At 35.9% G+C, this 15420-nt stretch overlaps 1 protein-coding gene across 4 annotated transcripts in view; it reads right to left on the bottom strand.

Annotated features, from left to right (window-relative positions):
* Positions 1 to 15420, bottom strand: part of GCFC2 (GC-rich sequence DNA-binding factor 2) — a 45706-nt gene that overhangs the window by 12887 nt on the left and 17399 nt on the right. The window contains exons 6-12 of one of the 4 annotated variants that reach the window (XM_040623261.1): positions 13085 to 13271; positions 11219 to 11342; positions 10190 to 10271; positions 9599 to 9711; positions 8447 to 8646; positions 6399 to 6549; positions 1799 to 1920 (exon numbers count right to left, since the gene is read on the bottom strand). In XM_040623261.1, the coding sequence (XP_040479195.1) occupies positions 1799 to 1920; positions 6399 to 6549; positions 8447 to 8646; positions 9599 to 9711; positions 10190 to 10271; positions 11219 to 11342; positions 13085 to 13271 (979 nt within the window). Of the gene's footprint in view, positions 1 to 1798; positions 1921 to 6398; positions 6550 to 8446; positions 8647 to 9383; positions 9712 to 10189; positions 10272 to 11218; positions 11343 to 13084; positions 13272 to 15420 lie in introns of those variants that run through there. The other 3 variants (XR_005832867.1, XM_040623262.1, XM_040623263.1) reach the window with 3 other exon arrangements.

Raw genomic sequence — 15420 nt, 5'->3', positions numbered from 1 at the left:
TGCCACCTTGAACATTTCACAGTATTTTATTTGGGCTACTTGGGCGGGGGTGGGGTGGGGAGGTAATGTGGTCAGTGACATGAGCTTAGGCTTTAAAATAAGATTAAGGTTCTGGGGCGCCTGGGTGGCTCAGTCGTTAAGCGTCTGCCTTTGGCTCAGGGTGTGATCCCGGCGTTCTGGGATCGAGCCCCACATCAGGCTCCTCCATTGGAAGCCTAATTCTTCCTCTCCCACTCCCCCTGCTTGTGTTCCCTCTCTCGCTGGCTGTCTCCATCTCTGTCAAATAAATAAATAAAATCTTTAAAAAAGATAAGATTAAGGTTCAAATCCTAGTTCTAATTCAAGGTATTACTATGAACAAATTTCTGAGACTCAGTCTCTTCATCTGTAAAATGAAGATATCACCCATTTTTTAACAGAGCTGCTAGAACTAAGATGACACAGGACCAAGACCTAACAGAGTGCCAAGTACACAGCAGGAATTAAATAAGTGTTCCTTTTCTTTCACCCCTTCTCACTTTCTATTTTACATAACACTTTAATGTAGGCTTCATGACCAGTGTGGAGCTCAATGTGGGGCTTGAACTCATGACTCTGAGATCAAAGACTTAAGTGGAAATCAAGAGTTGGAGCTTAACCGACTGAGCCACCCAGGCGCCCCTTAAATAACAATATGTACATTTTATTTCCTTTATGAGTACATGCTTCTTGAAGATGGAATTATCTGGTTGCCCTCTTCTCCCTCTAACTTCTTACAGCTTCCCTCCTTCATAATAATTCCCAGTGCTAAAATTTAATGGTGTTCAGAATATGAATGCTTCTTAACCACCTTGCTTATTCTACTCCGGATGCTCTCCAGACTGTCAATCTCTCAATTTCCTTAAAGGTCAACATATAATTGGTTTACTGATTTAACTGTATGAATATATGACACTCTCATCAACAAACAGAATGATAAAAAAGAGTACCACAATAAAACTAAGATTTAACAAACTCCTACCAAAGCCTCTAAAAGGTCTCTCCTTATGTCTTATGTTGAATAAAACTCAATTCTAAATCATGGTGAGATGAAAATCTATCCTATTGAACCTTTTAAGGATTAAAAAAAATTTTTAAGTATAATCTACACCCCAATGTGGAGCTCGAATTCATGACTCCCAAGATCAAGACTCACATGCTCTACTGACTGAGCCAGCCAGGTGCCCCATATCCATTGAACTTTGACTCCTTAAAGAGATTACTGTTCTTAACTTCGGCAGATTACAAATAACTAGTTAATATAATGAAAGTTAACCTCATTTTAAAATGATTGTTAAAGCAAAGCCACAATACTACGAGATTTTTGCTAAAAGAAAAGTAAATAATTTTTTTCCCTCTTAGACAGAACAAATTTTCACTAATGCATTTATGCCTGTTCATCTCTGCAGGGCCAATGTATATTCACAAACCTGAAAAATGGCTGGCTGGACCATGAGAACAAAAATCAGACCACTGAACAGAGAGGAATAAATAAAAATAAAAATAATCTGGGTCTATTACATGTATGTGTATCCTATAATTAATAATGACTGTCATCCCTGTTAGAGTGTTCATAAATATAAAGGTATATTCTTTCATCTTATTATTATAAAGAAGAAATGGTCAATCCTAGTTTATATAAATCAGAAGTAAATCTATTCTTGCCCAAACTGTTTTTTGGTAATTACTTCTTTTGCATCTTCTATAAACAAAGATTTAGAACAAACTTACATTAACCTATAAATAAATCAAGAAGTTTATTAACTCTAGAAATTATTACCTGTTTGCCTTTACTAACTTCATTTGCACAAGTGGAAAGTTCTTCAAGAATCATTCTGCAGTGTGTTATTAAACTTGTTGTCTGTGAGGTCGACAAGGGATCCCAAATGAATTCTACAAAGTCTGAAACAAAAGTTTCTGTAGTGTACAATTTATTTACCAGACTGCTTTGCTTTTTACGTATAAACAACTGAGGCCTCTAGCAAAGACTTCCATCCTATGCAATTTAAAATCCATGCCAATCACTACCATTATGTATTTGCATACATCCTCAACTTCCTTGTTCTTTCTGTGCTGCTGAACTTGTCTAACTCAACCACAGCCCTAGTTAAATCCACTTGTCACTGAGTCTGTGGCTCCAACCATGTGGCTAAAACATGGCTAGAAAAAAATACACTTTAAATTTATCCTTGCTCTCTCAGTTAATGGACTTGACTCTTCTAGACAACTATTTACCTTTCCTTTTCTCTTCCCTTGCTCTCACCCTCATGCTCATAGTTCCTCAACTGAAAACAGAAGAAAAGTTCTATAAGCAACTACTGCAGAATCTACACACCTACCTACATCTATGCCCACATACTCTTGTCTTCCAGTCTTACGGATGAAGCACCCAAGCTCCTCACTAAGGCCAACATTTTCTTTGTGCAAAAGGTCTCAACCCCTTTGGCTTCTGGAAGATCCTGTTCCCAGAATTCTTCCCTCTTAACTTCGGTACTGCCATCACCTCTACTGGATCTTTCCCATCATCCTACAAACAATCATTCTCTTATACTGAAAATAATCCCTCCCTTGACTCTTCCTTCCCCTCTATTACTGCCTTCTTTCCTTCACTTTACAACAAAATTTAAAAAACTGTCAAAACTATCTCTCATTTCTTTCCTATTAACTCTTGAATTCACTTCAATTAGGCCTTATCTCCAACCATTCTACCTAAACTATATACCACTGCAGATGACCACCACATTGCAAAACCTAAGGGCTGATTCTAGTCCCCATCTGACTTATCAGCAACAATTGGAACAGTTGATCATTCCCCTTACAAACATTTCTTTTCTTGGCATCCAGGGTAGCATTCCTGGTTTCCCACCTATCTCTGTGGTCTCCTTTGCTGTCATCTCTTTGATTCATAAATGCTAGAGTACCTTAGGACTCAGGTCACTTACCTTCTCTTTCCCATCTACATTTATACCCCTAGTATTTAAGGTCAGTTTTGTGGCTCTAAATGTCATCTATGTGCTGATAAACTCCAAATTTATGCCTGCTACTTGGCCCTCTCCTTTAGACTCATATATTCAACAACCTAGTTGACATCTCCACTTGGATGACAGGCATTGCAAACTCAACATTTGTTGAACTAAGCTCCCGATAACACTGCCTTACCCTAAACACGCTCCTCTCAGTCTCTTCCACTTCAGGAAATGGCAACTCTGTCCTCCCAAATGCTCAGGCCCAAACCCATGCAGTCATTCTTGATTCCTCTCTTGTTCCACATAACCAAACCATTAGAAAATTGTTAGTGCTATCTTTGAAATGTATGCAGAATTCAACCACTTTTCAGCACCTCCACTTATAACACCCTAGCCCGAGCCAGTATTATCTGTTGCTTTGATTATTGCAAAGGCTTCCTAAGTGATCTGCCTATAGTTTATTCTCAAAACAGTAACCACAGTGATTCTGTTAAAATGTTAGGCAGACCAATTACTTCTCACTCTTTCACTTACAATAAAAAATGAAGTCCTTACAAATGATTATAAGGATCCATATAATGTAGCCCCTGTCATTTTTTGGGAAAGATTTTTATTTTGGAGAGAGAGAGAGAATCTCAAGCAGACTCCACGGAGTGTGGAGCCTGATGCAGGGCTCGATCCCACGATCCTGAGATTATGTCCTGAGCCAAAACCAAGAGTCGGATGCTTAACCGACTAAGCCACTCAGGTGCCCCAGCTTTTGTCATCTTGTTAACCTCTTCCTGTTCTCTGCCCATCCTCACTCCACTAAAGCTATAATGGCCTATATGCTGTTTTTCAAGCAAATCAGGCTGGCTCCTGCCTCAGGTCCTTTGCATTTGCTGTTTCCACTGCCTTGGATTCTGTTTCCCCAGATACTCTGATGGCCCACTTCTTCCTTTCAGAATCTACTCAGTTGTGACCTTCTCAGGAAGACCTTCTCTGGCCAATATATTTTAAATTGCACTCCTCTTTGATAATTTGTATCCCTCTTACTTTTTCATCTCAGCCCTCATAACTTTTTCTAAATTTTATTTATTATCTTTTCACAGTATGTAAGCTCCAAGAAGGAAGGGATTATTATTTTGTTCACTACTGTATATGCTGTGTCAACAACAGCGCTTGACACAGGGTAGGCCCTTGTAAAATACAAGTTAAATAACAGAAAAAATGAAATAGGTTAAAAAAAAGACAAGAACAAAACAGCGATTTCTCAAGCATCTAGAAGGTTAAGTTTCTTCTTCTTCTTCTTCTTTTTTAAAGATTTTATTTATTTGAGAGAGAGCACAAGAGAACACAGCAGGGGGAGTGGCAGAGGGAGAGGGAGAAGCAGGCTACCCACTGAGCACAGAGCCCAATGCAGGGATTGATCCAGGATCATGACCTGAGCCAAAGGCAGATGCTTAACTGAATGAGCCACCCAGGAACCCCTAAAGGTTAGGTTTCTAATAACCTTAGAAATATTTGGTCAACTGAGAGCCTACTATATGCCTAGTGTTCAATACAAGAGACACAGCAATGAATAAGATTAGGTAGGTAGCTGCCTTTGAACAATTTTGTCTAATAGCAAATACATTTATATAAGCAATTATAATTCAGCGTGCTGGTGTTACTGTAAGTATGAGTTCAGAGTGCTATAGGAACCCAGACAGGTATGTGTAAACCAGTTCCTACAAGTGATGTCTATAATGAGTCCTGAAAGATGAAGAGGAATTAGCCAGGTGGAAGAGGTGGGGCTGGGAGGTTTGTCAAACGGACGGAACATAGAAGATAAAGCCCCAGGAAAAATATAGCTGAAATGCAGTAGAAGTAGGGATGAGAAAAAGAAGGAACAGAGCTTAGCAAGAGATGGGGCTGGAGAATTACTAAGCAGAGATGTGATTCTGAAAGGCCAAGAAAGTCATGTTAAAGAGTTTAAGTTTCATTCCAAGGGCAGTGAAGAATGATGAAAGTGTTTTAAGTGAGGTGTGATAGGATCAGACTTACATTTTAGACAAATTACTTTGGTTGTAGTAGAGAAAATAGGTTAGAAAATGGGAAAAAACAAAAAACAAAAAACAAACCCAAACCAGATGTGGCAATTGCTTACATAAGGAAGTAAGAAAGATGAGGAGTGAATGACTCCAAAATCCTGGTTTGACTACAAGGGTAGATGGAGATGTTACTTTCTAGATAAGGAATATAAGAGGAGCAGATCTGCAGCAAAGATGGTTAAGTATGATTTCACATGTGGACTGTGAAGTGCCTGTTGAACATCCAAGTGGATGTACTCAGAAGGTACTTTGATAAGAGAGATCTAGACTTCCTCCAGTTCTTTTGGATTTAAAATTATGTAGAGCACGACTATCCGAAGTACCTTTCTGAATGATGGAAAAAACACATTATATCCATACTATCTGAAAGCCATGAGCTACATATATATGACTATTAAGTATTTAAAATGTCATTAGTGTGACTGAGCAACTGAATTTTAATTTTACTTGGTTGAAAATTTTATTATCACATTTAGTTACTGGTTACCACACTGAACAACACAGAAATAGATGGCACTAAAGGAGAGTATGAACTGACACACAGGGCTCATGAAGAGTACATGGGGGTCCAGGACAGAGCTTGAGAATAAATACATAATATTAATTTCTCATACTTCTACTTGTTTGAGGGGCTGTTTAATTTTAAATGATGTATTTGGAGTTTTTAGAAGAGTACTTAAATGAGGCACACATATTCTGTGCTATCATTTACAGAGCGAGGTGAAAGTAGTAACTTGCTACTACAACCATGACTGTACTGCAAGATACACTGAGAAAAATCTTTAAAGTTTAGCCAAATTGGCTAAGAAGCAATACAAAAGTGGTTGCTTCACCTTTTAAGAGTTCTGCAGCCTTTGCTATGAGAATCCGTTCTCAGGGACATGGTGAAACAGATCCTTATCAAGTACAATTTCAGATGAAACAAGTCTTCAGACTGAAGCACAGATAAGCATCAAGGCTAAGTGCGGATGAGGGGAAGATGTAGTAAGGTTTTTTAAACAAAGAAATGAAAAGAAACAGGGAGAAGTCCAGGGAAAGAAAGAAATCCAACTGTAGTAGGAATGAAAGCATGCCACTAATAAATGAATTAGGTATTACAAAACCAACACTAATGTCACAAATGCTAAAGGCTGAAGAATACTAGCAGTCTGGTAGTCAATCACTTGTGCAAAGGAGCACTTTTTAATCACCTTCAATTATGACATCTATTGATTTTTGCTGCATTTTACATTTCCCTGGGTTCAAAAACTTCTGAAAAAAAATCTGTCAATGTAAAAAGAAATTAATGATCTTAGACTCTGCCAGAGAATAATTTAATTTTACCAAGATTACAAAGCAATACCTGTAAGTCGAGGAATAATTGTTTTGTTGATGACAGTGGACAAGATTTTCTTATCAGAACTATCTTCCTTCTTTGAATCCTCCATACCACTAGCCATAAATTCTTCTATAGATGTGAACCACGGCATCTGTTTTAAACCTATGGCATCAAACTTATAAATAAAGTTATTAAAATTATCAATACATTCTTAAACATTTTAAAATAGTTATATTTTTCAGTAATCACCTGAACTTTTCTGAGAATCAAAAAAGAATAAGTTCATATTTTAACCCCCTGTATTTAGCACTAGGCCACCGAGACTAGGCAGGATCACATGACTAAGACATGATGTCTAAACAGTATGACAAGAAACTATATTCTATCCATCATTCGTATGACAAATACTTCAAAAACGCCCACTGTGTTCAGAACCTGCTACACTTTACTTTTGGGAACAAAATATACATTTTTAAGAATAGCACTTAAAATAACCATGGAATTTGTTTATAAAAATTCATTTACCTCATGCAAAATTCATTTCTGGTTCCCTCAATTCTCATCGGCACAAATGTGTATTTTACAGGTGGTTTAGCTTAATAGGCAAATGGCAGACGGCCAATTATTATTTGTTGAATGAATGCACAGATCAGCTTGAGTGGTTAACAACTAGGCTGCTGTCCAACCAACTACTTATTTTCTCAGGGATAAGCTTAGTTCCTGTACTATGAAGACTGCCTGGCCCTGAACCTAACACAGCAACAGGCATGCATGACCAGGACAGAGACAGATAAAAGGACATGGCTCTGTCTCCTTCACTTTGTTAAATCTTCATCTTTGGTTCTCTATTCCTTCAATTTCATTTTCTCATTTGTTTCCTTACTAGACATATATACATGGATGTTGCACTATCAGTAAAACTTCCTTCAAAATCTTCTTCCCGCTGGAAAGTCCCCGTTCCTATTAATGGAACTACCACTGTTCTAATAACCCAGAATCAAAACACTGGGACCATCTTTCAATGTTATGATGTGTCAGAGTTATTCTCAGTATTTTACTAATTCTTTATTTTAGTTCCAATATAGTTAACATACAGTTGTATTTGTTTCAGGTGTACAATACAGTGACTAAACACCTCTATACATCACCCTGTGCTCATCAGGACAAGTACACTGCTTATTCCTCATTGCCTATTTCACCCATTCCCTTGTCCCCCTCCCCTCTGGTAACCATCAGTTTGTTCTCCATGGTTATGAGTCTGTTTCTTGGTGTCTGTCTCTCCATCAATTTGTTCTCCATGGTTATGAGTCTGTTTCTTGGTGTGCCTCTCTCTCTCTCTCTCTCTGTGTAACCAACCCTTTCTTTCTCTCTCCTTTTTCACTACCATTCTATGTGAGAAATTCACTGCCTTGGACTTGGGGTACAGCAATAGCCTTTCAGTATTATATCCACCTCTTATCTCCCTTCTCTTCAAGTTAGCCTGCTGCTAGGACTTCCTAAAACATTACTTTCATAATGCTACTCCTCCAATTATTTACCAAAATAAGTTCCTATCTCTTAATTTAGGATCTGAATCTCTATACAGTCTCTAGCTCCTGAACAACGATTTCTCCTTATGCACCCTTGTAAAAGTTTGTCTCCTGTTTAAATCTTCTATACCCTTCCAATCCTCATTTCAACTCCCCCTCCTCAATGCAGCTTTCCAAACCAAATTATTACCAATATATCATCTCCAACTTCAGAACTCTTGGTACCTATGTTAAATTTCCCCAAACAGACTAAAATTCTTAAAAGCTAATACCATCTTAACATTTTTAAATCATTTAAAAATAATATTAAACTCATCACAGAAGAAGCTAAAAAACAAAAAGTGTTTCCTTGACAGATGTTCAGTCCTATTCAGCCTTAAAAATAAAGGGGGAACCAAAAATAAAAAAGATGAATGTAAATTATTACCCCAAAGCACTAATTATCAATTCCAACTCTATGTATTTTAAAGCTAATCTGATAACAAGGGCATTTAAATAATGAACGTGACAGAATTATTTCTGTTATATGTTAAGCTTAAATACCTTAAGAGGATTCCAATCAATCAACTGAACTCGGATTAGGGGATTTAAAAGCTTCGGTATGCACAAACTAATGAAAGCTTCGTAATAAGAATCAGGATACTTTTCTCGCCATTGTTGAAATTTCAACAAAATATGCTGGATATTACAAAAATCATCATGTACATCTTCAAAAATCTTCTTACGATCTTGTGAAATGTCACCTGTAAACAAAATGAGTCTGTGTATATAATACATTTTAAGTTTGTGAACTTTGTTTCCTATAAACAGTCATGTACAATGATATATAATCAACGAAACTGAAAACTTTCCTTGGATATTGACATATAAATTAGTTTTTATTTAAAAAAATCACTTTAATAGCAATATTGACACTAACAAACTCCACCACTTATTGAATCGCTGCTATGTCAGCATCATAACTATCTTCTCTACAAAGCAGGTGTTACTATCCTATTTATTACAGACAAAAAACAAGCAAACAAGCAACATGAGATTCAGGAAGGTCAATGGATCTGCCTAAGATCCCAAAGAATACAGCCCTTCTTCAAACCCATCTATTTGACTGTAAGGCCCACATTCTTTCAAATATACAATATTTTGCCTTCTCATATCACTAAAATTTCTAAGTAACCTCTACCCACAATGTGGGGCTCGAACTCATAATCCTGAGATCAAGAGTTGCATGCTCTAGCGACTGAGCCAGCCAGGCGCCCCTAAATTTACTTTCTATATCATCATTACAGAAAGTATATAGTAGAGAAACGAAACAAAAAATGTCCATGGTTCCTTTAAAAAAGATGAGGAAGGCTGAGGGAAAAAACTATAAAGATGCAGAATACTCAGAATGTTCCTCCATTTTATCCCATTTTTTCAGAGGTAGAAAAAGTCTTTTTTTTTTTTTTTTGAGTAAACTCTAATCCCAAAGTGGGGGCTCAAACTCACAACCCCAAGATCGAGTCACATGCTCTACTGACAACCAGCCAGGTGCCCCAAGAAAAGTCTAAAAAGGGGGGGGGGGAATGTGTTCATTTTTTCCTGAATTTTCCCAACTATTTTATATAGCTTATGTATTTAAGGGCAAGCATAGTGAAGCATTTCCTACTACCATTTCAATATTTCAAATTAACACATATTAGAAACTTGGTAACTGACCTTGGGTTTTTTGGAAGTCATTCATGTCTGCTGAAGATAGTTCATCATCACTAGATGTCCCTTCCTGATGATCACAATTTCCAGAAAGTGCCCTTGCTTGTCTTCTTCGTGACCTATGTTTTGCAATAAACCCAAAACAAATTAAAAACAAACAGTTCCTGCTGAAAAGAAATGCTTTAAAACAAAAAGTAGAACTCATCAATGCCCAGAATATACACCACAGAATTTTATGCTAATGTTTTTGGCCTTTCAGTTTGATTAATCTGAATTGGTGGTCCTCCCTTTTTTTCTTACAGGACATTCCCAGGGGCTACCCAGACTTTAAAGAGGGGATAACAACATAATAATGCCTGGCTGTAGTTACACGCAATTCCTGGACGAGTTAGTGCCATCTTACCCGTTCCTTTTGACTGACCCAATACACCAATGTGTCTTTAAACCCTGGGGATGAGGACTGTTTAATTTTGGTTTTACGTCATTCTCACGAATTAATGTTTAGTTATGGTTAATTATACCATATGGGTTAACTATATTTAAGTAGTGAAAAATACTTGCTCAATGATGCTTTAAGTCTTCAGTTTATATAGCTACCTTCGAGACTCAATCTCTTCTAAAATCCATTGAGTTTTTTCATCTACAGCCAAGCTTTCATTTGTTGATGTCTCAGCTCTGCCTGTTAATGAGTAAAATTGATTTCATACTGCAAATTCTTAAAAGAAATAAAGTGAGACACTATTAAACCAAAGTTGAATCTTGGGTGTATATACATATAGGTATATATATATATATATACTTAATATGCTTAAATTGCATATTTCATCATGCAATGCAATTTCAATATTAACTCCCTATCACAATATTAATAAGCATTGAGCTTGCTAGCCTGATACCTTGGCTGGTGAATATAGTTCAGCACTTGACAATACTAACGAAATTCTACCAAGTTTCTTTTTCTCATGGTCTTTTTCGGTAGTTTTCACCAGTTTTTTTTCTGTCCCTGAATTGCCAGAATTATTTGCGTTACGTTATTCATATTATTTTCTACTTTAGTATGTACCATAATTTATAAGCAACTACAGGTCATGTGTTTGAGAGTCACTTTGCTTTAATCAGCTATTGGTTATGATCTCCTTTCTTTCACTATTCCCTGGACAGCACTTTAATAAAAGGAAGGCAATTCTGAAAATACAAAACCAGTGCGAGAACTAAAGGCAGCATCCAAATCTTATTTGAGATCTCACAGATGATTTTCCACTGACCACCAAAACATCTTTAACCTCCATAACTAATCTGTAGAAGGGCCATGAAATCTTTATTAAGTTAGATTTCTGACACAGCGTATAGGTTTATGTCAACTCATCTCAAAACAGTCATCACCTGACCATATATCCTGTCTCAAATACTAAATGATTAGAAGTTACAATTTTTGTCTTAGACTTAATTCAGGACATTTTGAAGCCCTAGCTCTAAATATTTTGAGGTTTTTGAAAAGGGATAGGTGAAAGGTTAGTGGGAAGATACGCAAAAAGCATTTTTTATATAGGAATAAAAATATTTTATTCTCCAGCTGATTGCCAGTTTAATGAATAATAAATTATATTGAACATGAAAAACACTAACGTGATAACTGCTGTAAATACGTTGATTCATGTTTTAATTCATCTTGCCTGCGTTTCATAAAGGTCATGGCTTGTTTTAAAAGGAGTGCATGCATGGATGATTCTATTTCTTGGATGCTGATAATCTGAAATACACATACAAGTAACATTTTGTAGGTCATCAATAATGAATTACAAAAAGTAATACATAAGCATATGTTTATGCTCAAGTCTTATATAAAGGAACATTTTCAATACTACCACATTTTAATTAAAAAAAATATTGTGAGATAAAAATGTGAGAAATAAATGTAGATATAAATTAAAAGCTGCCAATGCTTTTAATATTGATAAAACCAGAAAATCAACTTACTGTACTAAAACAGCTATAAATATCATAAGTAATGAAAGCAAACGGGCTGGAATCAGGGCCATAGATAAGAATGCATAGATAAGAAAAAGGATTCTTTATTTGAGATATGAGGAGGAGAAAATAAGGGATGCAGCTGTTTTTCACAAGCTGAGGGGGGACACTGTAAGAGAGCACTTGATGAAACTGATAAATTTGAAAAAATGGAGAATGGAAGAGACCTAACCAGACAGGTAAAAAAGCTGTGAAGCAGAAATGAATGATTATTTAAAATCAGCATTCTTATATTTCTTGGGCAACAATTCCCCCCACTCCAATGATGTTCCATAATAGCTGCCACGGGTACATCAATGTGGAGGCCAAGAGATTTTAACAGTGTCATTCTTCAAGGATCAATGAAGAAAGTTGTACTGCAATAAATATTTCAGAAAGTAACTACCAAGGGACAGTAAAGTGTAGCCAACTTGAAACAACAGGAGAGAAAAACTCCAATTGTTAGGTAACATTTTAAATGTAAATAAAAAGCAATGAAGAAAGAGCATATTTTTTAAAAGGATTCACCTACTTAAAAAGAAGTCAACTCAAGACCCTAATGTAAGGACTTAGTATGTATAAAACAAAAACAGAAATTATAAAGGGAAAGAATGAATCACGGATTTGATTAACACAAAAATTTCAAAACATCAGGATGTCAAATAACCACTGCAAGCGAAATCAAAAGACAAACCATAAGTTTATCTACATCAAGTAGGATAAAACATTTAAAAATTTTAAGCAGTAAGAAATTTTCACCATATAAGGAAAAAAAGAAAGGAAAAAAGTCTTTTTTCGCAAGAAAAAGACTACATGTGTTAATAAAACAAAGGGTTGTTTCAGATCAAAATAAGTATGTAAGACAAAATCAGAGAGGAAGACAAACCACAAGAGACTCTTAACCATAGGAAAAAAACTGAGGGCTGCTGGAGGTGGAGTGGGGGATGGCGTAACTGGGTGATGGACATTAAGGAAGGCACGTGATGATGTAATGAGCACTGGATATAAGACTGAAGAATCACTGAACTGTACCTCTGAAACTAATAATACACTGTATGTTAATTAGCTGAATTTAAATTTAAAAAAAGGAAAAAAATGGGAAAAAACCAAATATGTAAAAACAAAAACCATTTTTTAAATGAAATAAGCTAAAAATAAAACTGATACAATCCTTCTAGCAAATAATTAAACAATGTTTCATAAGCCTTAAAGATATTTAGACACTGACTTAATCATTCCCCTTCTAGGAATTTTTCTTAGATGGAATTTTAACATAAAAATTTATATACAAAACTTTGTAATACTAAAATAATTGCAAAACACCTCACTGTCCAACATTAAGGAGATACTTAATGTTGCAGTATGTCAAAAATGTATAGGAAAACCCTAGAGGAAAGTATTTCATTGTAGGATGTACTTTTAAAAATCTCACGGTAAGGGGATTTCTTTATAAAAAAGGAAATGTTGTATTTATAACCACATTACCTTTTCATTAAGACAGTCAATTAAATTTTCCACATAAATTTTCATGCTTTTATAGAATTTAAAATTTAGGGCTTGATTTGATGAATTCTCTAGGTTCTGGATGGTACTCTTTGAGCTCTTGACATCTCGTATATATTTTTCATATTCCCTCAGGTGTGAGCGGTGAGTATCCTGTAGCAATGTTAATCTAAGTGAACAAAATAAAGAAAAATGAAAACTTTTGTTTTTCTAACTTTTATTTCTACTACAGTAAACAGCAGTATAATGAAATTTTTTCAAAGCTACCTTACAGAGACCGCCAAGGAAACTGACAATCATATAAACCTGGGTTTATGAGACTCGTTATGCAAAGGAGAGTGGCACAATGAAAGAGGTCTCAAAGGAAAAGGTAGGAAAAGACATAGGTTTTTTAGGTGCTTGAGCTAATCAGAGGGTAATTTTAAAGCGAGAGTTAACAACTGTGGATTGATCAGAATTGGTGAGTTTCTAGAACAATCCAAGGTCATATATTTGAAACTCAGGAGTCCATCGGGAGTTGCTGTTAGATCTGTTTGTGGTCTTTCTCGGAATATTTCAATAAGCTGGTATTAAAACCATTTGAGCATGTTATGATTCGGTATAATCTGTTTTGTGACTCAATGGTTTTATCTGTCATTAGAATTTGATGTTCTTTGAGGCATATTTCATTTTCTGTTTTTGCTGTAGTCCCCCATACAATTCTCCGTTGATCAGACAGCCTTTTTTCCAACCCTTATGATTATCGCATATATTAACTGATGTAACATGAAAAAAAAGTGTCAAATATAATTCAATGTTTGTTTTTTTTAAGATTTTATTTATTTGACAGAGAGAGACAGCAAGAGGGGGAACACAAGCAGGGGGAGTGGGAGAGGGAGAAGCAGGCTTCCTGCCAAGCAGGGAGCCCGATGAGGGGCTCGATCCCAGGACTCTGGGATCATGACCTGAGCTGAAGGCAGACACTTAACGACTGAGCCACCCAGGCGCCCCAATGTTTGCTTATTTTTTAAAATTCAGTTATCTCTCCATATACCTGCCAGTGGAGGAGTAAGAAACACTATTTCTTTAAAAATATCTGGAATGTGTTTTCCACTAATATTTGACACTGTGAGTATTTTAATTAGAGAATTAACTACAAATGAAATAACAAATTTGTAGTGTGTGGTCTTGAACTGAATTTTTCAAAAATTCTCAACTCCTCCAGCTAACCTGCTGTACAATGAAAAGTCATTAGTAAGTACTTGCTTAGACCAAATGTCATCTATCCAAGTTTCCCTGGAACATTGATTAATGCATTTGTCTTTCAAAGTTTTTCCTTGCTTTTTGTAAAGAATGGAGACAGTTAAGAAATAAGTCGATAATAATGGACAGAAAACATTATGAATAAAATGCTTTAACTGAGTGGAATATTACTGGCTATAGCAATAAGCTCATAAATATATAGTACATGAAAAAAGCAAAGTAAGACCAGGGTATACAGTGTGCTTCATTTCTGCATTAAAAAAATGGCACAATACATAAGTATATATGTACTTGTACAGGTATACAGACTACTTCTGGAAAGAAACATAGGAAAGTGGGAAGAGTAATTTTCTCTGGGGAAGGTGACTTTTTTTTTTTTCTGTGTATCTTTTTGTACTGTTTGATTTTGTCTTTGACCATGAAAACATATTTTCTTTTTAAAATAAAGAACCCAGTTAATAAAAACATAAAATAGGGGCAGCTCAGTTGGTTGGGCATCTGACTCTTAATTTTGGCTCACATCATGATCCCAATGCCATGGGATCAAACCTTGCATCGGGTTCCATGCTCAGCAGAGTCTGCTTGTGATTTTCTCTCTCCCTTTCCCTCTGCTCTCGTGCGTTCTCTCTCTCTCAAATAAATCTTAAAAAAAAATACACTAAAGTTAAAAATAAAACCTATCCAGATAAAGTGAAATGCTAATCTCCATCAGTGGTCTGCTACCTTCTTCCTATTCTATAATTCATGCAAGACAACTGTCTCCAACACAATTTCAAAAAAGCCAAAAAACAAAACCTCTCAAGTCCTAAATTACATGCAATTTTTGATGCAATTCTAGCTCTTTTCTTCCAATTAAGGAAGGACTATCAGAAGGACAGTAAATAATAAAGAGGTTATTACAAAAATAGTCTTGAATCAAGGCAATCTTCATCATTTAATATCACTACTGCAAACAATGACCTAGAACACAGCTTGGCAAACTTGCCCTGTAAAGGTCAAGATGGTCAATATTTTACAGTTTGGAGTTAGATGGTTGCTACTGCTACTACTCAATTCTGTTATGTAGCACTAAAGCA

This window comes from Ursus maritimus, unplaced genomic scaffold (genome assembly GCF_017311325.1).
Source record: "Ursus maritimus isolate PB19 unplaced genomic scaffold, ASM1731132v1 scaffold_6, whole genome shotgun sequence".
Lineage (NCBI taxonomy): Eukaryota > Metazoa > Chordata > Mammalia > Carnivora > Ursidae > Ursus > Ursus maritimus.
The sequence above is the reverse complement of the archived record's forward strand: the minus strand, read 5'-3'. Positions and strand labels throughout refer to the sequence as shown.